Source organism: Rattus rattus, chromosome 14 (genome assembly GCF_011064425.1).
Source record: "Rattus rattus isolate New Zealand chromosome 14, Rrattus_CSIRO_v1, whole genome shotgun sequence".
NCBI lineage: Eukaryota > Metazoa > Chordata > Mammalia > Rodentia > Muridae > Rattus > Rattus rattus.
Window position 1 is genome coordinate 76,180,835 of NC_046167.1, and position 21,919 is coordinate 76,202,753.

Genomic DNA, 21,919 nt, shown 5'->3' on the forward strand with positions numbered 1-21,919 from the left:
GCGCACACACACACACATACACACCAGAACTCACACATGCATCACAGCAGAAGTAGCCCTACATATACACTGTGCAGCTGTTGTAAGAGGTAAAGGATGTTACAGAAGGATAAAAGGGTCTGTTCTCTAAAGACTTAAGCCGTAAACATTAGCAACAGAGTACACAGATACAAAGCACACATTAAAGGTTGGTGGAAAAAAAGAAAATAAGGAGAAAGGGATCTGACAGTCCACTTTGAATAATGCATTTTTTCATAATGAAGAATAGTAAGTGGACAGGACCCAGTTCAGCCAGTGGATATATATGGAGCACCCCATATAATATTAATAGAACACATACTTTTTCCTTAGAGAATGATCCAGGATAGGCCACATTATGGAATACAAAGTTCATCTTTATAAACCGAAGAAGACTAAAGTCATATGAACTGTCCATTTTGATCACAAGGAAGTGAAACTAGAAATCCATACAAAAGGAAAACAGGAAGCTTTATATAAATTATTACATTTTAAAACAGCCAGTGCTCAAAGAAATGATACATTTAGAAAAATACCTTGAGAGAAATGACAGTGAACATGCCACATGCCAGCACTTGCAGCTTGTGGCAAAAGTTAGGATATTCACTTAAAAAGAACCCGAGTTAGAAAGAGGCAGAAGATTAGACTAGCCATCAGCAATAGAGAACAATAGAAAAAATCAAAACTGAGAGGTGTGAGGAACTTAGTCTTGGGCTGTGAGATACCACTGAACAGCTGGGACAATATAGGACTGGAGGCTGTTCTAGAAATGTGCAGGTCTTTAAGAAGTAAAAATAAGAGCAGCTTAAGTCAGGTGTTCAAAACTTCCCAACAAAAACCCAAAGATCAAAAGACTTTACTGGAAGATCCTTCCAAGGACAAAAGGAGTTAACAATTCTTTTAAATTCTGCCAACCTCCTAGAGAAGAGGGCGACACTTTCAAATCAGTCTGTAAGGGTAGCCGGACAGACAGCACAGTCAAGCACAGCTCCCTAAAGAAAGCAGGGTTGGTTGATGTCTTTGGCAGATATGTGTGAGCAGTAGGTGTGTACAGAGAAAGCATGGTTGGCAGATAAGTGTGAGCAGTAGGTGTACACAGAGCTTCGCACCACTAATTACCAGGGAATGCAAACCAGAACTGCACAGTAGTTCATATGAATAAAGAAAGGTGTAAGGGGGCTGAATGTAGTGTTGTATAACTTTAATTTCAGCACTCAAGAGACAGAGGCAGGCAGATCCTTAGGTTCTGAGGCCAGTCTGGTCTACAGGGTAAGCTCCAGGCCAGCTAAAGCCACATAATAAGATTCTGTCTCTAAAATTTAAGGTAGGGAAGCTCTAGTTAGGAGACCGTGTGTGCTGCCATGCTGTTGACAATGTGGAGAAGTGACATTAGGTACTGTTGGTAAGCATGTAGGGCGGTGTAGCTACTTTAGACAAGCCACAGTGGTTTATTCACAAAGAAAAGTGCATCTGGAATGATGCTGCATGTCTGTGGGGAGTCCGAGGGTCCAGAGTCCAAGGCCAGCTGTGGCTACATGAGACTTGGTCTTAAGCAAGTAAATGGAGTTACCACGTGACCAGTTGCAAACCTATGTTGGTTGTATTTTCACACTAGCCATGGGATAGAAGTAACCTCTGTGTATCTTGTTAGATGAAAGCACAGCATAGACACAACTAAATTTTAGTCATCCTTAAAAAAGAAAAATAGGAAAGCGCTGTTGAGTGCTATACCATGGCAGACTGGAAGGACACTACACAGAGAAATAAGCCAGCTACCAAGAACAATTGCTGCCTTCCAAGGTAGCCAGTCTCTCAGGAAGTAGAATGTTATTTGTCATGGGCTGGGAGGAAGGGAGACAGGAGTCTTGGTTGATACAGAGTTTTAATTTTGTAAAATGTGGAAGTTGTGGAGATCTTTTGCTAAGACGATGGTTTGAAAGTTGGTATAATGTGGGTTTTGGTATCACCTGAGGATACTCTTAAGTGTTTATGATTTCAGGAGGATAGAGGTTATTTCCAAGCCAGGCTGGAAGAGGTGCATGACAAATCTCCTTAACAATTTTAAAGTCATTGGGCAGTGGTGGAGTACACCTTTAATCCTAGTACTCAGGAGGCAGGAGCAAGCAGATGTCTTGAGTTCGAACCTGGTCTACAGAGCAAGTTCTAGGACAACCAGGGCTACACAGAGAGATCCTGTCACAAAAAACAAATCAACAACAACAACAAAATTTAAAGTCTCCTATAAAATTAGGTAGAGCTTAAGCTTATCAAAATACAGACAAGCCAATAGATATCCCTCTGAAGATGCTCATGGCATCTGTGGATCCAGCCTGAGGCTTGTCACATACCTGGAGATCAAGTTCAAGAGGGAGAGATGTAGCTTCCCAGTCAGCGTTACAGTGAGTGCTAGGCTTTGAGTTGTTGCCAGAGCCGTATTCCACACCACTCCTGTGCAAGAACTGACCTGCAGAAGGCTTGATGCTAAGCACACACTGCTAGAACCATCCCTCCTGTGTGCTTGTCTCTAGCCTGTCCTTTCTGCAGAAGCCGCGGGACTATCCGGTGAGGTTCCTTTTTGGAAGGCTCACAGCATCACACCTTGTAGCTGTTATAGCAAAGACCTGGATAGAGTATAAACATCTGTAGTTGAATTGTTTTTTTTTTTTTTTCTTGGTCCTATCATTGTATCAGCTTCTCTAAAGAGAGCTAAATTTTGACCATCTCTGCTTCTGAACTCAGGTCATCAATCTAAATTTTATAATGATTTTAAAACTGGGAGGTGAATTTTAAATAGTCTAGCAACAGAAAGTTAACATTGAGTGGAATCCCTTAGTGGTACCAAAGAGAACAGTAAGCCTTTTTATTTGGGATGGTGTTTGGGGGTCTTTGGCTACTTGAACTTTTGAAGTTATACTAATAGAAGGAATGATGACAGGCGTGTTTTCATAAGTGGGTACACTTTTGTTGATTCAGGGATGAACCAGAAAGTTTGTAGCCCGCTGTGCTGTGTGTGGTTCCAAGGTTCTTGGCTGATAACTCTAGACATATAAGACAGTGCTGCACTTTAGTTGTCCTTAGTGTGGCCGCATGGTTATGAAGCCCCCGCCTCCCAATCAGGTTTGGCATCTGTCTTTGAAGTGCTGTCCTGGTGTCATTTTGCCTTAGGACAGAAGATTCTGGGTTGAGGTTAGAGTTCGTATAGCAGCTGCACCTTAAGAATTCCCAGTTTGGGACTGAAGAAATAGTTTTGTTGGTGAAGTGTTGCTGTGCAAACAGGGGGACCCTAGTTTGATCCCCTGTATCCGTGTAAAAAAAAAAAAACCTGAGCACAGTGGTGTGTATTTTTCATCCTAATCCTGGGGAGTTGGAGACAGAGGGCTCCCGGAGGCTCGTTGTGCATCCAGCCTAATCTAATCAGTGAGCCCCACGTCCCAGTGAGAGACCTGCTCTCAAAAATAAGATACCTGCCCATGCCCCACACAGGGATTTTGACTTTTGTCCAAGGTTTTAAGGGGCTAAGTTATTTTTCATTTTTAATGGCTAGGGAACAGCATTTCATGGTTTTGGCTATTAAAAACAAGACTTTAAAAGCTCATAAAAAGATTCAAAGATCATGTGAGGGAGGCATCAAGTTACGTTTTAAAGTCAATTTTCTGATAAGACTAAATGAACTCCATAGGAGGGTTGAATTTCTTTTGAAAACTATGTACTAGCTCAACACACTTTGAAAAATTACCAAGGAAAATTGTATATTATTCAATTATAAAATTGTTTGACAGGGGAAAAAAAAAGACTGTGCTCAACAGGATTCAGTGGAGCAAATGAGGACGCTTGAGGTGTGTGTGACATCCCTGGGATGTCAGACTAGCATGAGCATCCCATGAACTTTGTGGTTTCAGTTAGGAGTTATCCCAGTGCTGTCCAGCACAGACCTGCTGCTGCTAGGAATAACTACTGACCACAATGATTTCACCTACCCAGTGTCCTCACGGATGTCCTTTAGTGAACTCCGCTCTGTCCTGAGGAGTTTGTCCATGTGGTTTTGGGAAAATAAGCATCTAAGACAGTTAGAAGATGCAATGCAAAGAACACTATTTCAGCTGACAGTGTCCAGTAGGCTCTCCTGACAGTGTCCAGTAGGCTTTCCTGATCATGGCTGGGAAAACTGTTAGCATATGGACTGGTGGCCAGTAGTTTGTCATATCTGTAGTACCAAAACCCGGCATTTCCCCCTCTGGGAATTTACCTCCAGAGGCAAGAACAAGTTGTTTAATGAGAGAATCAGTTGAATTTGACTCACAGGGAGAAATCATTCAGTTGACTGTTAATCTTGGACTAAAGGTAGCAGCTCAGAGAAACACATGTAGGCTTATGGTTCACTCTGTGGGCGTGTCTGTGTTCCCGCCTCTCTGTTGATTTCTAACACATTTGGTTGCCTTTTTTATGTCCTGTTACCTCTTGCTTGGCATGTACACCAGAGTGCTGAGTGTGGTAGTAAATTAAAGACCAGAAGAGATCCTCATGCCCACAAGTCATGGCTCAGTTTCATGCATTCCTTTCTGCTGCAGATTTTCAGAACCATTTGAGTTAATAAATATTATGCTTCAGCTTTGGGGCTTGACGCAGATGTTCAGAGACAGGTTAGGTACTTCAGTCAACTAAATCTGCTTGGTGATTAGGACAATAAATGAGAAACACAGTGTTTCCAAAGAGATCTGCTCTGAGTACCATGTAGAAGTTGTTCCAGAGGTGGAGCAGCTGAGGACTGAGGACTGAGCATCAAGCACTGAGAATGAACTTTTCCACGGGTTGTCTTTACTGGTCTCAAACAACCTGAAACAAGAAATATGCCTTTCATTACTGCAAATACTATTTCTGCATATTTGGTGTTTTAATAGCATTGAATTTTAGCTTTAAAAAGTTCAGTTATAAAGTATTTGACATCTATGTGCCCATTGCCCAAGTTTTCAAATGTGTATGTTACATTATCGTTTGCATTTGATTGTTTAAGGAAATAGTTGTGATTTGAAAGCATCTCTTTCTCACTACACTTCTACTCTCCAGAGGGACCACCCCCTAGAAAAGTTGCTGTCAGCCCTTCGAATTCTACTTTCCTTGTGCTTGCTTCATATGTGTGTGTATTACTGTGAATGCTTTAGAATTCAGATAAGTAATAACATGGATGAGATATTTTTTCCTTTCTTTGTTCATAATTATACTTTTAACCTTTGTGTATCTGGATAATATATGCCTGGTTCATTTCAGTTTAACTGCCATTTAGCATTCCATTCATTAACTAAACCACAAGTTATCTGTTATTTATTGATTTCTGTACAAATATACAGCAAGTTGCATTCCACCCTTTCAAAACACTTGTTGAAGTCTCCTTAATCTATAAGGTTGCTGGGCCTTTTGATCTGTATTCTTGGTTCTCAGTCTTACTGATCCTCTGTGTGCCCTAAGTGAAACACACAGTCCAGTGTGAAAACCTGTAGACCAGAAAGCGAGGATAGGAGTGCCTTGCATTTCCCACAAACCTAGCATGTGGGCTCACTGGAGTGCTGTCTGCTGAAGCATGTACCCTGCAGTCTCCTGCCTAGCTCTGTAGTCACTGGCCCTGCAGAGCTGGTGAGCTCCTGAGATACAGCTAGGGTCCCAGTCTCTAGTGTTGCTACACCTTAACTCATTTAGACTGTTACATGTGACAGTGTACTGGTAGGCAGTGGTCAGAGACCTGTCACAAAGCAGCATTTGAGGCTCCTGGAACTCAAGGGAGCTAGCGATATTTCCCAGACAGCTTGGACTTAGAAGACCGAGCAGGAGGCTTGGGGCTGGTGTAGCAGCAAAATAACGATCTGAGAGAGGCAGGAAGGAAAATCGGTTCAACATGACTTTTAGTAGATGCTGGTTCCAACTTCTAGAGTCCAATGCTGGCAGTTTATTTTTTAGGCATTTAGGTACAGTACAATTTGGGGAAAAGTTTCCTGGGAACAATTATTTCAGTCCCATGTATACAATAAACCATAAAGCAGTTTCAGGGCCTAGGGGAGGGTCAGGTGTGACCTAGGTCATACAGATAAAGTAGAGGTCACCAAACTACAAAGTGTATATATCTTCCCTAAGGATGTGTTCTCTGACTGAGACACAATGCTCAGGAGACGGGTGTGGTAGAAATTATTTAAATCCCAGCCAGAGGTTTCTATCCCACCTTCGATCCTTTTGTTCCCGGATGAAAGACACACACAACCTTTATATTTACAATAAACCCTAAACGGTACAAAAGCCGGACATCTGCCTATCCTCCGTGCTGTTAAAAATCTACTTTCCTATGGATAGCTCCAAGTTATTATTTACTGTGTTTCATTTGGGCTGCTCTTAACTACAATTGCCCAGTCCTCAGGGCAAAGTTCTCTTGACTCCTAACCCATGCTGGCTTCTCCTTCCTTCTCTTGCACTCTCTTCTGCCTAGCTATTCGCTGTCAGTATCTTTATTTACCAATAAGAAATAAATTGGTGGCAGGGTCACTCAGTGACTTACTTTCAGATTTTTTGGTCTCTGGGGCAACCAGCCTTGGGGCCCAATATTAGCCTTTGAATATAAGCAGCATTTGATCAACCCACGACTTAAGGAAGTGTCTGGGATAAACATTCTGAAAGATTCTGGTGAGGCCTGGATGTACAGATAAGCAAAGGTCACCAGGTTATTAACTACATCCACTCCCAGCCGTCTGGGTGGAAAACAGGCACTTATCCCTCCATTGAAGAGGCAAGCCTGCATGTTTGACACTCCTGGATTTCCTAGTGCTCATCTGTGGGCAGCACAAGATCCTAACGTGAAGCTGAGAGGGCTGATTAACTGCCCCCCTGTTGATGAGCCATGGGGTAGGGCAGATGCCAGAGGTGGTCAGGAGACTACTCAGGTTTAGTTGGAGGTGGTGGTGGAGGGCACCATTACTGAGCCAGGAGGGCAGTAATGGAGGTGTCAAGCTGCTAAGGAGTTGAGAGCACTGACTGCTGGATCAGGCCAGAGCTGGTATCTGCATAGGGGTTCTATGGAAGGACACTCGGAGTTGTTTGGGCCCTGTGAGTCAGGTGTGTTTGCAGATAGCTGTGCAAAAAAAGTCCTCCTGCGAGTGTAGCCGATGTGGGAATAGCAGTGATTAAAGAAGACCATGCTAGAGAGAGTCTCTGCTAGGCCAATGTGGGGGCCTGCCCCTGTCCTTTCAGCAGGAAGACAGTGTTCAGTTACATGTGGCTTTCAGATGTGGGCATCACTCATTACCTTTTCTCCAATAGGATGGCTCCTGAGCGCATGATGTCCCTGTCACAAGTCTGTGTCCCTCTTGTTACTCTGCCTGATATTGAACCCCTGGTAGAGGCTCTCCTAACCTACCATGGACATGAGCCCCAAGAAGTCCTGTCTGCTGAGTTCTTTGAAGCTGTAACTGAGGCCTTCTTATCGTGAGTACATCCATCTTACCTCTTGGTTTATTTTCACTACACTTGTTTACTTATTTATTATTGGTGTATGTGGAGGTCTGAGAACAAGTTACAGGAGTTGGTTTTCTTTTCACGCCATCTGAGTCCCAGTGACTGACCTCAGTTCTTGATGCTTGGCAGCAAGTGTTTTATAATCACCTCCCTCACCCACCATCTCAGTTCCCTTCGATGCTCTTAAAAGTTTCTAAGGATCCCAAAGAGCTTTATGTGGATTGCATATCCCAATATTTGTCATATATGAAATCACAACCAGAAATTTAGAGAGTGCTTTCTGAGCTGGGGCAGCATACTTGCCCGTCACAAGGCATAGGTTTGATTCTCAGTTCTTCAAGTGTAGGGAAGGGGAAAGGAGAATATTCCTTCAAAAGAAAATGGCTTTATTTTAAAATAATCCTAAAGGGCTATGAAGATGGCTTAGTGGATAGGGACACTTGCTGAGCCCGCACAACGCACATCCTTATCAGCCACACTGAGGCTGTGACGGCTATGCACCTGTCACCCAAGCACTGAGGGTGGGGTTGGAATAGCTGGGTCCCTGGAGCTTTTGGTTTTTTTTTTGACCAACCAGCCAGGCCTCCAAATGGGAAGATCCAGGATCAGTCAGAGGCCCTATCTCAAGGGAATAAGGTGGAAAGTGATAGAGCTGGCTACCTATTGTCTTCTCTGACCTCCACATGTGCATAGAATTGCACACACATAACAGGAGGAGGAGGAGGAGGAGCAGGAGGAAAAGGAAGAGGAGAAAGAGGAAGGGAGGGAAGTGGGAGGAGGAAAGAGAAGAAGGAGGAGGAGGAGGAGGAGCAGGAAGAAGAGATCTTTATAATATAGACAGAGACAACCTGTTTAATAGGGGACATCATGTCTTATGAATCACTTTGTCTCGCATTGGAAAGCTATGTTCAGTCTGTGGGATATAATGCTTTGGTGGAAATGCCTACCCCTACACAGCTGCATAATTGGAATGGTGGTGATATCATAATGGCCATTGGAGATAGGAGTGGATAGTTTGCTTTGACCTAAATTTGAAATGGTCCTGTTTTGAAGGTTAGTTGCAGTATGGGATCCGAGGTTATATTAATGAGGCTTTTATATATTAAAGTCTATTGCCCAAGCCTGGGATGGTGGCTCACTTGGCAAAGTACTTGCTGTGCAAGCATGAGTCCCTAACTGTAGATTCCCAGCACTTGCATAGAAAAAGCCCATTGTGGTGTCATGTACCTGTTATTCTAGTGAAAGGCAAGCAGAGACAGGAGGATACCTGGGCAGCCTGACCAAATCAGCAGACTCCAGGCCAAGTTGGAGATCCTGTTTCAAAAAATAAAGTGGAGAGTGATTGCAGACGACACCTAGTATCTGACTTCTTCTACATGTGACATGCACCATGTACATGCATGTACACACACACGCACGCACACACACACACACACACACACACACACACGCACACACACACACACAGTTGTAAGTCTACTTTGCAGTTCTGAACTTGCACCTCTGTATGGCTTTGTAACGTAATTTGAAAAATGTCTTTCTTAGGTGCACCTTCCCAGCGTTGGCATGTTTTGTTATATGGTGAGAACTCTCAGCTGCTGTGCTCTGTCATCTTTGTTGACATGTCACAAGGTGTTGAAAAGCTGCCAAAATTTTCCAGGATTCTAATTTCTGCTTAAAAGCTTAAATTTGGTCTTCAATAGTTCAGGGGGTAAAAGCCTGTCAGCCTGGGTGGATGTGTGGAACTCACAGTTGGGGGGTAGAACTGGCTTCCAAACAGTTGTCCTTTTAGTACACATGTGCCATCACCTCACACATATGCACAGTGATGATAATAAGTAATTTATCTTAAATAAATGCCCTAGGGACCCTCTTATCTCTGCCTACTCTGCGGTGGGATTATGGGCACATGCCAGCACAATGGTCTTAAAATAAATAAAATGAACAAAACCCCTTCCTGCCTATCATGGGTCACAGATTCTATCCTGTTTTATTTTGTTTTGTTTTGTTTTGTTTTCTTTAAGTTGACTTGGTCACTTAGCTAGTTGTTGAGAAAATATGTGTCACTTACCCACATGAATAACCACTATTGGCAGATTGTCATTCTTTCAAGTCACTGGTCATGGAACTAAAGTGTCACAGGAGGCAAGTGCTCACCCTAGCGTGGGACTGCCTCTATGCAGACAGCATAGACTAAGCATGGGGCAAAGTGTCTTGTGTGTTTTCCCCCTACCATGAAGAATTTCTAAAACTCTTCTCAAGAGTAACCGTTAACAAATGTGTATTTATACAGGTCATCCCATGCTCTTGCTGACTATGTCCGCTTTCCCTATGAAGGTATAGGCAAGGGTGAGGGTGCAGTGACTGTCCCCATGTCCCTGATCACCCAGGTGCAGTTGCCTGCTGTTGGCTTTTGCACTGTTAGCGCAGTGGTTCAGGAAAATCCATGAGAGTCTGCATAGCTACTCAACACTTTTATTGTCTGTAGCCATGCTCCACAGCAAAGGTCTTTGGTCCGTGGCTAACACTGCCAGTAGATGGATCATGGTGCAGCAAGTCCAGCAGCCAGGTCTGGAGGTCACACTTAGGGAGACATGAATGAGTTGTAGCATCATTTTCTAAATCATCGAATTCATTTTTATTCCAACCCTCAATGGCCACTGGAGGTCACTGAAAGTTATTGGTGGTCTCTGATGCTACAGTGAACATGCACTGTAAAAGCATGTAAGCCTGGTGCATCAGAAGACACTGACAGCAAAGCCGAGAGAAGACCCTGTCCTCAGTCCTGCTCTCATTCGTGTCTGTACACATGCCCTGGAGATGTCTGTGCCTCGTGAGTCAGTGCTCTGATCTGTTGGCTTCACCTTCTGCTCACAGATGGTGGTTAGTCACCGTTTGGGTGCTAGGAGTCAAGCCTGAGTCCTTTGCAAGAGCAACACATGTTCTCTCAGCCACTGACCCATGTCTCCAGCCTCCTTCAAACGTTTAGAAACACATTATTGCAAACAAACAAAAAGGAATATGCACTTCCTTTTATTACATTCCATGTAGGCACAAAGGAAAACATCAAACTGACTTGGGATTACAAGATTTATTCCAGGTGTAGCCCGAGATGGCAATAGCATAGTAAATATATATGCCCTGGTAACAGTTTTTAGTAGTAGAGTCTGATGTGTATAATAAAGTAAGGCTGGTTCCTTCTCATTTCTATTTCTTCGTAGTTTAAATGTGGTGCATGCGTGTGTGTGTGTGTGTGTGTGTGTGTGTGTGTGCATGTGCATGTATGTTGCTTGTTTTATGTTCCATATAAACTCTAAAAGTGATTTGGTCTCTGTAAAGATGTCATGTTATCTGGGGGAAGACCCCAGCAAGTATGAAATGTGCGGGCTACCATGTTTGCGTGTTACACGAGCACACCTGTCTTTCTGTCTGTTCAGTCTCACTCTGATGCAGCAGTGTTTATGTCTGCCCCATATGCGCAACAGTTCAGCCTTCTAGTAACTCGATAGCTGTTGTTTTGTTTTGAAATTTTGGCTATCACCTCAGATATCCTGTTGTATCATTGCATTTGGGAAATGACAACGTTCAGAAGATGAGGGAGTTCCTGGTAGAGTATTTCTATTTTCCATATATAACTCTTAACATTTATAAACAATAAATGTTTCATTTTCTATGAAATCAGATCATCCAGAGAGGCTAAGTTGTTTAATGGTTTTTAAAAGGTCAAAACAAGAACTATATGTGGTAGCTCACACTTGTATCCCAGTACTCAGGAGACTGAGACAGGAGGATTGTCAGAAGTCAAGGTCAACCTGGACTATACCAGACCCTGTCTGAAAAAAAAAAACCAAAAAAACAACCAACTAAATAAACAAACTGAAAGACTGATGCATAATTTTGCTGGTTAACATCTGAGGCCAGGAACTGGTGAGATGGCTAAGGGCTAAGAGCACACAAGTGCTCTTGCACTGAATCCGAGTTTAGTTCCCGGCATCCATGTTGGGAAGCTCACAGCATATAACTCCAGCCAGTCCAGGGATTCGGTGTCATCTTCTGGCCTCTGTTGGCATCTTCACACACATGGTACACACTCATACGCAGACGAAAACATCCATAATGACCATGAGCAATTTAAAAGTCATCTTTTATCTTCTTCAATCCTTCTGTCACAGTTTACTCAGTATGTCTGAATTTTTTGAGAAACTGCCATGTTATGAGTGTTGAGTAATTAATTGTCATCTGCAGTTTAGTTAAGTCACTTGGGGTTCTAATGGGTTTCCCACCAATTCCCATCTTCCATACTCCACAGGACAGGGGAAACTCCATCTCTGTATGAATCTACTGGCAGGGGTGTCTCTGTGTCCAGCCTTTCTTTTTGGATAACAGTTAGATTAAAGCTGAATGCCTTTGACATCTTTTGTAAACCCCAATAGCAGTTTCAGAAATTAACAACCAGGAGCTGAGGTGTCCACGAGCCCAGGATCTGCCACCCACCCTTGCTCATTCTACCTCAGCAACTAATAAAGTTTGTTTGGTTTGGAAGTTATATCTTCTGATCCACAAGGAACAGACTGTCCAGAAATGCTGGGTGGTCCTCAGCATGTCCAATTCCAACAGCTTCAGACCAGCAAGTTAACCCAGCAGCCTCGTCAGCTGGAACCTTTTCATGGATGCTGTCCTGTGGAGAGCCCACTGGCCACATGTCCACAGAGGAGGCTGACTCAGTGAGCCATGCAGTGTGGCTCCACACCCCGTACCCCTCCCAGCTTGAACAGTTTCCCATATGGGTTGTGTGGCCTCCTAGAAACCCCAGCTTTCTTTGACCAAAGTATCCTTGCCCTGTGTTCAGTGTTTTAACTGCTTACCACAGCACACAGTGGGATTCCTGTGTTTTATAATTGGCCAGGCGTCTTTGGCCTTGGTTTCCAAATACAATCACACATTTCCAGAAATGGGCAGTCTGTTTCCTCTAAACAACTCATGGTGGTTCCCCTTGGTGGTTTAGATAACCTAGAGGAACCTTTTAATTTCTTGACCTAAATGTAGGACCTAACTCTTTAAAAAAAAAAAAAAATTCATCCTTGGGAGTCTTTTCCTAGCATCTGCAAGCTGCAGATTGCCTGAAATCTGTCAGAGGTGGGAGGGCTGCTGAGCTTCTTTGATTAATATATGGAGTGTTAGAAACTGAGTGTGTCATGTCCTCTGAACTAAACCCAAACCCAGTGTTTCAAAACCACTGGGTCTGATGACGGCATGAGGCAGAGGTTTCTTTTCCCTGAGCTTGAAGCAGATGAAAGAGGAAATGGATTCATGGCTTCGAGGTTATGACAGTAAGAAATATATGTGTGGTCTCTGTCCAAGCGTCCTGAGTGACAGAGGTGACTGATGGATCTTTGGTATGATGGGCCCTTTTCAGCCACATGTCAATTTAGGATAAGGTGTGAGTCTCGGCCCCTAGAGAGCTTCATGACCGGTGCTAGCCCCAGAGCAACCAGACTTGTGACCATGAGAATTTCCAGTGGCCAGTGATGCATCAGGCCACAGGGAGCATCCAGGTTGATGAATGCAAAGATGATGGGAGAGTGGTGTACCTGGAGAGGGCTTAGAAACTCCAGACCCATCCCCCACTGTGTCTTGTAGGTCTTTTCTGTTTGTTCATTCCTGGTTGTTTCTTTTATAATGAACTCATTGTTGTGAGTTCTGAGCTGCTTTCCAAATTGTCACACCTGAAGAGAGGATCATGGGAAGCTGTTTTTAACCAAAAGACTCATACTTTGTGTGAGCATCATTGTGGTATCCAGGGAGCTGGAGAGGTGATTGGCATGGGGAAAACATCTATACAGTTGATGAAAGAAGCGTGTGAGTACAGTTAGCTCCTGGAGCATAGATGACTAACACCAGCTGAACACATAAGGTGACTATAACATGTGGCAACTGTATGACTAACAAGTTAGAGTACAACACTTCTGAAAGTCATAGGGGTTCCTGTTTATGACTGTGTGCTTGTCCCACACAAGCTGGGGTAGACCTTTACACTAAGATTGAGGAGGCTTGGGTACCAGTGACATGCTGAGCAGTACCCCTACCCAAGCAGTGCCCTCACCCAAGCCACAAACTGGGAGTGCTCTTCCACATGCCTGTAACCCCCGAAGTGTGTGTGTGTGTGTGTGTGTGTGTGTGTGTGTGTGTGTGTGTGTGTGTAGGAGTACATGGAGGGAGACAGGAGAATTGGTGTGCTAGCTGGCTGCCAGTAGCCAAAAGAAAGAAAGAGCAACCATACTCTGCAGTTTCGTGACGAGACCCTGCCTCGAAGGAGTAAAGGCAAAGAGTGATAGAGGAGGGGATCTCTCTCATGCTGTCTGTGGCTTCTGCATACATGTGTGCACAGTAACACATATGCATGTATACCACACTGTCACACGAGAGCTCATGCTGTCTGTGGCTTCTGCATACACGTGTGCACAGTAACTATACCACACTGTCACACACACTTACACTACACACAGAAGACAGAAGCAGAAATAAAGCTACAGACATGGCTGGCCTCTAATGTGAGACTGTCTCCCATGGGGCTTTGCATTTACAGGTACTGCGTATTCCCAGGGTGGTCTCTGCCCTGCATTACAGGTTTCATCACATCAGACCCTCCCAGCCACTTGTGCTTAACAGATAGTAAACGGAGGCATCGTTAGTGCTGTGGATGCAGGGTAGGTCTTAGTGTACTTCACTACTTCAAACGTTTCAGACATGTTTTTAACTTCATGACCCTATTTTGTGGACACAGGGCTTTTGTTCAACTCCTTTTTCCTCTTTCTCTTTCTTCATGATGTATGTGCTTATATGTTTAGAAGGAGCCTCCATCGTCTGAGCCTTCATTCTTGTAAGTTCTTAGGTAGATGATTACTATACTGTTTTGCAAATAGGTGCATAAATATTGATTGCTGTCAAGACCATGTGAGAAACCTCACACATTTGATTAGTAATTTCCATTTGAACATAGCTTATTTTCTTTTTTTCTGGGAATCTATTTCTGTTTAACGTTCTGCTTATTTCTTGCTCAAAGGGAAAAAATTGTCCTGCCCACGTCCTCTGTGGTCAGCCTCTGGTTTCGGCATCTCCCCAGCCTTGAAAAAGCAACGCTGCATCTTTTTGAAAAGCTGTTCTCCAGCAAGAGAAATTGCCTGAGAAGGATGGAGTGCTGTATAAAAGCATCATTACTGGTATGTGCTGGGCTCTGGTGACAAGAAAAATCCTTAGAGGAATTGCTGAGAATAACGTCTTTAGTTATAAAGTGTGACAGAAGTAAAAAGTGTGAACAGATCCAGGATCTTTAAAACTTATCATTTCTGTTTTGTTAGGAGCATCTAATGCTGGAGAACTTATCTATGATCAGAAATGTTTTAATTTTCTGTGTGTGTGTTGTTGGTATGACCCACCTCCCACTGCTAAGGAGACCCATCATATGCTCCCAGCACTTGCCCTGTTCCACCACACTGCCCCCGTTTCACAGGAGAAAACAGGCCATGTCCTCATCTCCTGCATGTATAGAGTGTAGTTCCCAGGGGTCTGGAGAGGCCAGGGATACAGAATAGGCTTTTAAAAAATATTGGTTTTCATTTTAACGTAAGTAACAGATGCTTAAAACTGAGGATCTTGCAGACAAGGGAGAGAAGAAACCAGTTAATGCAAACTTACAGCCCTTCATGAGGAGAAAGCATTCAACAGAAACAAATGAGTACTCAGAAAAATGCTCAAAGCAACAAAACCGTGAAGACTTGTTCAAGTTTTCTGTTGGTGAAGCCCCTGCTTACAGAGGCCCCCACTTTGAAGAGTCTTGGCACCAATGGCTAGGCTTCCAGACAGAGGTCAGGGCCTGACTGGTCAGAGTGTCTGCCTTCGATGTGGTTAGTGAGGTTCTATAGGAACAGAGATAAAGACCAGTGTCCCAAAGGGAAAAAAATACCATAAAACTAACCATCTACCAATATGACCCATTACCCAATACCTAGTGACTGTTTCACCCTGAGTCCTGTTCTCCCCAATGAGGGCAGAGTCTGTTATCATTTAACGCAGTGACAGGCTAACCAGGAAAAGAGTAGCTTTCAAGTAAACTAGTTTCTTGCAAAATACACAGAAGAAGAATAAGAGAAAGTATGTGAGTGTACATGTGTGCCCTGTTTGTAGAGCAGTAAACTGAGCAGTGTGCACTGACGTGTTCCAGCTACTCAGAAGGCACAAACGAGTGGGTCAGTTGAGCCTAGTTTAAAACCAGTCTGGTCGTATGGACAAGATGTCTCCGTTGGTAAAGGTGCACGCCTGACAATATGAGTTCAATCCCCAGGATCTACATTATGGAAGAAGAGAACCAGCTACCACAAGTTGTCCTTTGACCTCCACACACATGCTATAATATGTATCCCCCAATAAATAAAATATAATTAAAACCAGCTTGGGCAGCAAAACTCCATTAAAACATAAAAGATATTTACTGTGCGCAAAGTGCTAGTAAGAAACCAGCCAGTGTCTGTCCAGAGAGGAAACTGCCCACCCCTGCTCCAGGAGACCAATTCCCTGAAGTAACTGGTCTAGATTGGGTGAAGTCCTCAGTGTTTCAAAGGGCTTGTTCACTCAGGCAGGCCTGTAGCCACTGGTGCCTGTGTAGTGTGCATCCTTGTAGGCAGAGTCTAGTGAAATGTGTCTCAAATGCAATCTGCAGGCACCAGTATTTCCTCTTCAAGAGTGTTTTACCTCGTCTTCCTAGTGTCAGGTTTTAGAGTGGAAGGTCCTGGACAGCACCCCGTCATGTGCATGCACACAGTTGTCACTGTCTCAGCCTGGTTACAGAGAAGAGCCTGTGCTGCCGAGCAGACAGGTGGGTCTTACCAGAAGCAGGGCTCACGTGCGACGTTAGGGAGTGTAGTGTGGCTAATAGCACAGCATCACAGGCAGTGCTGCTGTCTCCAGGACCTCAGGACCTCTCCTGTGCTGCAGTGGCCCTTGGAACCTGGGGTGTCTAGTGAAGGCAAGTTCCCAGAGCAGTGCAGTGTAGTGTTAGCTCAGCTCAGCGCCCAGGAAAATGGGAGAGCATATGTCTGCCCTAGCCATCACCTAGGCTGGGGAAGGTGCTGAGGCTACCTGACTGCTGCACCATTGACATCTTCTTCTTCAGATTGGAGACTGTAAGGGAGCCCGTCACAGAGCACCACTGACCTGGATTCCCTCCTCCCTCCCTCCCTCCCTCCCTCCCTCCCTCCCTCCCTCCCTCATGTACATTTGTATGCATCATTGTTACTTATTACCATTTTCAAAGGCTTTATATAGATTATTAAGGCTAAAAATGAGAGTGCAATTTTCTTACAGGACCTTGTAGATCATCTAGAAGCCCCCAGACAGCCCCTTCCAGGTTTAAGGCAGTAAATCACCTTGTCTTGTAAATGTCTTTATTTCTAAATTAAATGAGCACACTGTGAGGTGAGTTACTTTATCTCTGGTCTGTTTTGCTTTCAGTGCCAAATGAAGACACTGGGTTCTTTCCTTCCGGGCTGCTTGTCCTTTTCATCTTCCCTAAGTAGAAAGCTTCCCAGTCCCATGGACTGCCTTACTGTTTGTTGGTGTTACTGGTTCTTCTCTGGTACTTGTCTGCATCTGTTAGCTGAAGCCTTCGGCCTAAGCCATCCTTCAAAGAGCACAGGAAGGTGCCCCTCCCACAGGCATTGCATTATGGGAACTCAGTCTGGGTTGGTAGTTGGCTGTAACCTTCCCCGTCACGCAGCTTAGAAGCAGTTTATCAGGATCATGTGTAGGAGCTTCAGAGCTTTTATTATGGTTGAGGGAGGGATTTAAAGGGGTGTTATTTGGCTTAATTTATTGTGGCATTGCCAGAACGTGACCTCTCTATGCTATGAAGTTCATGGAGGTAATTACAATACAGACAACAAGCTGGAAGCCCCTGATTGGCTTAGGCAGTTCTCCTCTACCATCCTTAGCTCAGAGAGCCTGAGAGCCCAGCAGGGTAGACTAAGCCGTGACCTGGTTGAGTGATTACAGGGGTAACCTGAAGAACCTGCTTCCTAATTGCATCATCTGACTCACTTATCGCACGCAGCATCTTTCAGCATTGACAGGGCCATGCGCAGTATCAGATCTTTAAGACCCAGCTAGACTGCTGCACTTCGCTGCCTAGGAAACCTGATGCCAATTGCATTAGTGCTGGGTTCTGACAGTAATTAAAGTGTGATGGTCTACATAACTTGTGTTTTGTGTGGAGCACCGTTAATTATATCCTCATCTCTTGGGACTATCCAGAATGAGTTCTGGAAATTCTATAGTTACCCAAATGTAGCAAAAACAGAAGATAAAAGAGTTGTACAAAGGGTAATGATCTCCCTGAATGTCCTTCTGCCTTTTAGAGATGTCGGAAGTCTGGCAGTTTCTGTTAAGACAATGAATGAATGATAAGAGACTAGTCAGCAGTCACCTTAATTCCAAACAAGATGTGTGTGCGGGCACATGAGTGAGACCTGTGAAATAAAAATACATTCTCAAACCTGTGTGTTTAAGGTTCAGCCTTTGGCTTCTCTACCCTCGATTGTCCCCAGTATCATGGCTGCCTGCCACAGTTGGTGGGCCCAAATAGATCAGGGTATTAACCCCAGTTTGTCATTTACTGTGCAGACTAAAAGTTTCAAAAACAGATGGTCTTGTGTTTCCTTTGACAGAGTAGTCACCAGGAGACCATAATCCTTAACCTCAGATCTGACCTTAAAAATTGACGTCAGGAGAAGTATTGAAAGCCACTTGCTAATTATGCGTCCCTTTTGGCACTGTGCTCTGTGCCCAGGCTGAGCTTGGATCAAGGAGGCTATTTCTTGTTACAGTTCTGTGTATGTAGCCCAGAAAGCTATTGTTTGGGTTCCCTATTTGAGTGAAAAGGGCCAGCTGGGTGGTGGGGTGGCCTGTGCTTGGCTGCTACACTGTGCTACGTGCCAGAGCCGGGGCATCCTGGTTCCCATGCCCTCCCCTGCACTCCTTCACAGGCTGACCCGCCTGCTGGCAGCCACCACAGCCCGGCCTGGGAGAGCTACCCCAAAAAGTAGTTGCATGGGAGGCGGGAGGCAGGATGGGGCTTTTGTTTTACTCTGGTCTTAAGTCAGAGACTGTTATCTTACCTGGGAGAGTTGGTAGCTCAGTAAAACGTTTCTTTGTCTATTCAGGCTTCAGACACCTCAATGTGTTCCTCCTGTTGTCCAAGAAGTGTCTGTTCTCAATCTTAAGAGGTCAGTCACTGCAGCTTCCCCAGGAGAAACTTCCCTGAAAAATTCCATTGCTAAAATACAATGGAAGAATTAACTCCTGCCCTCACCATTGTTGGTTTTATTTCTCAAGTGTTCTAGCATTTTCTTCCCCTGCATTTTCATCAGTGTACTTCTTGCTTGAGCTCTAATGTGATACATGCAATTAAAACAGAGCTGGAGTGGATGACTTAGCTTTGGTGAACTAGAAAAGTGTGGTGGGGCTTTTGTCTGGACTGCACTTGCCAGTGTTGAGCTCAGGGGGGCACCAGATACCCCAACGTAGCCCAGGGTACAGGGCAATCTTCACTCATGGGGTTGCAGGCTTTGTCACTCCTGGGAGATGAATGGGAAAAGGATCGCAGATAGACCAGAAGAAATAGTGGATGGACCATGGAGATTCCTCCTGTTCTATTCAGAGGCCAGGTTGAGCAGCAGTGGGATGCAAAAAACTGCCTTGGAACATGCGCAGGGACTAGAGCTGGAGGAATTTGTCCAGTGTGCAGAGCTGGGCATCCCATAGCGCATGCCCCCCACTTCTCTGCCCGACGCTGAGACCTCATGTAAACCTACAGCATAAGAGGACATTTGGTACTTGTTAAGGTTTTAAGCCCAAGAATGACAGATTTATCACTAATTAAACAATAATTGCATTATGGGGTACTGAAAAAATTGCTTGTAGTATAAACAACATCTGGTAAAGATTAAAAAGAAAGCTCAAATTTGTTGTAAGAAACCTGAATCTTTTAAAACAAAATAGATTCTAAAATGTGAAAGGGTTGTTTAATTTTATGTTTAACATTTTAAAAATAGAAAAGAAAACGCCATAATGAAAGTATTTATAAAAATGCCTTTACGTGATAGATGTGAAGGTTTTTTATATAAGTAGATTTTTTTTAAAGCCAAATCATTTTTTTTAACTCAAAGGAGTTTACCATTAAAACCTGTTGGAATCTTCCTTTAAACGAGGCCTTTCTTTGGTTTTGTTTGGATTTGCATGTATTTGTGTCTTTGTGGTGACTACAGTTGCTTTTAACTCATATCTGTCTCTTGTCCAAAGAGCAGGGTGAGCTGGCTCCATGGGGGATGGGCAGGCATGCTGGTGGGCAAACTGGAGGAAAAATTTCTCAGCTGATTTTTTCAAACGACCATTTTCTGAGTAAACATCAAACAACATTAAAATGAGCCAAGAAAGGGGAATCTGTCCTGAACTTGAGCTGCCACTGGAGGATCTGTTGTTTCCTTCTTGGTTCTGTGACCTAGAGGACTTGTGGACTTTCTTCTTCCTGATCCTCTGTTGTCTTTTTATGAGAGGCATTCACTTTTCTCAGATAATCGCCTTACAAATACCTTTTCTAGTTCTCTTCCCCATCTCTTTGTCCCCATCCCCCTCTCAAACACACACACACACACACACACACACACACACACACACACACACACACACACCACACACACACACCTGCGCATGTGATGGGGGAGGGTAGAGAAAGATAGGGAGTCTGAAAACAGTTGATAGAAGAAGCACGTCATCTTCCTGAGAAATGTGCTGCTTGTTCTCAGCCTCTTTGGTGTGGCAGGTGGGTTATAATAATCTTTGATCCCCTGGGACGACAGTAGCAGGTTAGAAAGCTTTACCAATGGGCTCGAGTCAGAGGTGCTCACACAGCCTCTGGTACAGAGTGGGAAGCAGCCTCCCCCACTCCTCTCCTCTCTTTTCAATACTCTGTACTGTCCATGTTGACTCATCTCCTTGAGTTTTGTTGAGGGATGGAAATAGATCATCCCGGGCAGAGAGGAACCTAGAGGAAAGTGTCTGACCAGATGAGGCAGATGTGTACTTGTGAAACATTCTAGTAAGGTAAGGAGGATGCAGGTCATTGTTTGTTGTCATCATATCATCATCATCATCATCATTTGTTTATACCTCAAGACTTATTGAAAGTCGTGGGGGGGAGGTGATAAGAAAGAGGATTGTAGTGTTCCTGGTACCTCTTGGTGACATGGTTTTCCTGGTGTGAAGCAATCTCTACATGAAGATTGTTAGGCCAGATGGAGGAACATTAGAGAAGGAACAGATTTTGGTGGGATGGAGACAAACAGATGAGCAGATGGAACCTGAGACAGCCCCCACCCCCACCACATTTTCGTAGTAAAAATAATTGCACAGGTCTTGTGTTTTAGAGCAGGCCTGTAGAGCCCTGGAGTGCAGAGGACCTGTGATGTCCCACCTGACCAGTGAAACACTGTGTAGAGGCCTTAAGCATTTGCCTCCTCCTCACAAGGATTCTATAAGAGGTAGGATTTGGCATCCAGAGAACCATGCAGTAAAGTTTTAATTCTGATGAGAAAATCAGCTTAACTGTGTCATAGGGACTTGTGAATACTTTGGTCTTTATGAAACAACAACTGACACTGAAATTCTGTCCTGGGAAAACTCCAGTGAAGACTAGAGAGGAGAAAGAGTTCTCACAAGTGGTAAGGAGGAGCTAAACATTAACCCTTGTCATGGCCACTTCAGCAGGTGCCCTGCCTGCTTGTCTCTTTCTGGCTTAGAATCTAAAGTAGTTTGTGGACGTGGGAGCAACCACTAATCCGGAGTCCTTACAAAGAAAGGCATGGACATACAGTTCCAGTCCAGCCACACAGAGAGAGTGGGTGGATCCCATGGCTCATTTGGGTTGGAGTCACCAGCTGGGTTGCTCAGAAGGAAGCCACTGCATTCAAGCAAAGCCCATACAGTTTTCTTTGTGACAAACTAGGTCAGAACACTCTTCCTTGCATCTCTCGTGGTTTTGGTAACCACCCAATTACTGCTTACATCTTTTCTTTACTGTTTAGAGATCCATGCTACCAGACCACATGGTTCTCAGATCTTCTAGGGTAGGGAGAGTTAAGCTATTTGGAATAAAAGAAAATAGTTTTACTTCCCTGCGTCCAGTTCTGGTCTTATTTTCCTCCCGTGCACATTTAGCTCTGTGTCTGCCTGTGGGTGTGCATCTCTGCTGGGTTTAGGAGGCGTGTGGCTCTGTTGGGGGTCTTCAGACTTTGTTCTTAGAAGGTGCATTCCTACATAAAACAGAATTGTCCTGGCAAACTTAGCTGAGTTGTATTTCTTT

At 44.2% G+C, this 21,919-nt stretch overlaps 1 protein-coding gene across 1 annotated transcript in view; it reads left to right on the forward strand.

The window, feature by feature from the left end:
* Nucleotides 1-21,919, forward strand: part of Fancc (FA complementation group C) — an 81,746-nt gene that overhangs the window by 37,859 nt on the left and 21,968 nt on the right. Inside the window, 2 exon segments of the mRNA XM_032884500.1 lie at nt 7,315-7,479; nt 14,573-14,729. Of these exon segments, the coding sequence (XP_032740391.1) occupies nt 7,315-7,479; nt 14,573-14,729 (322 nt within the window).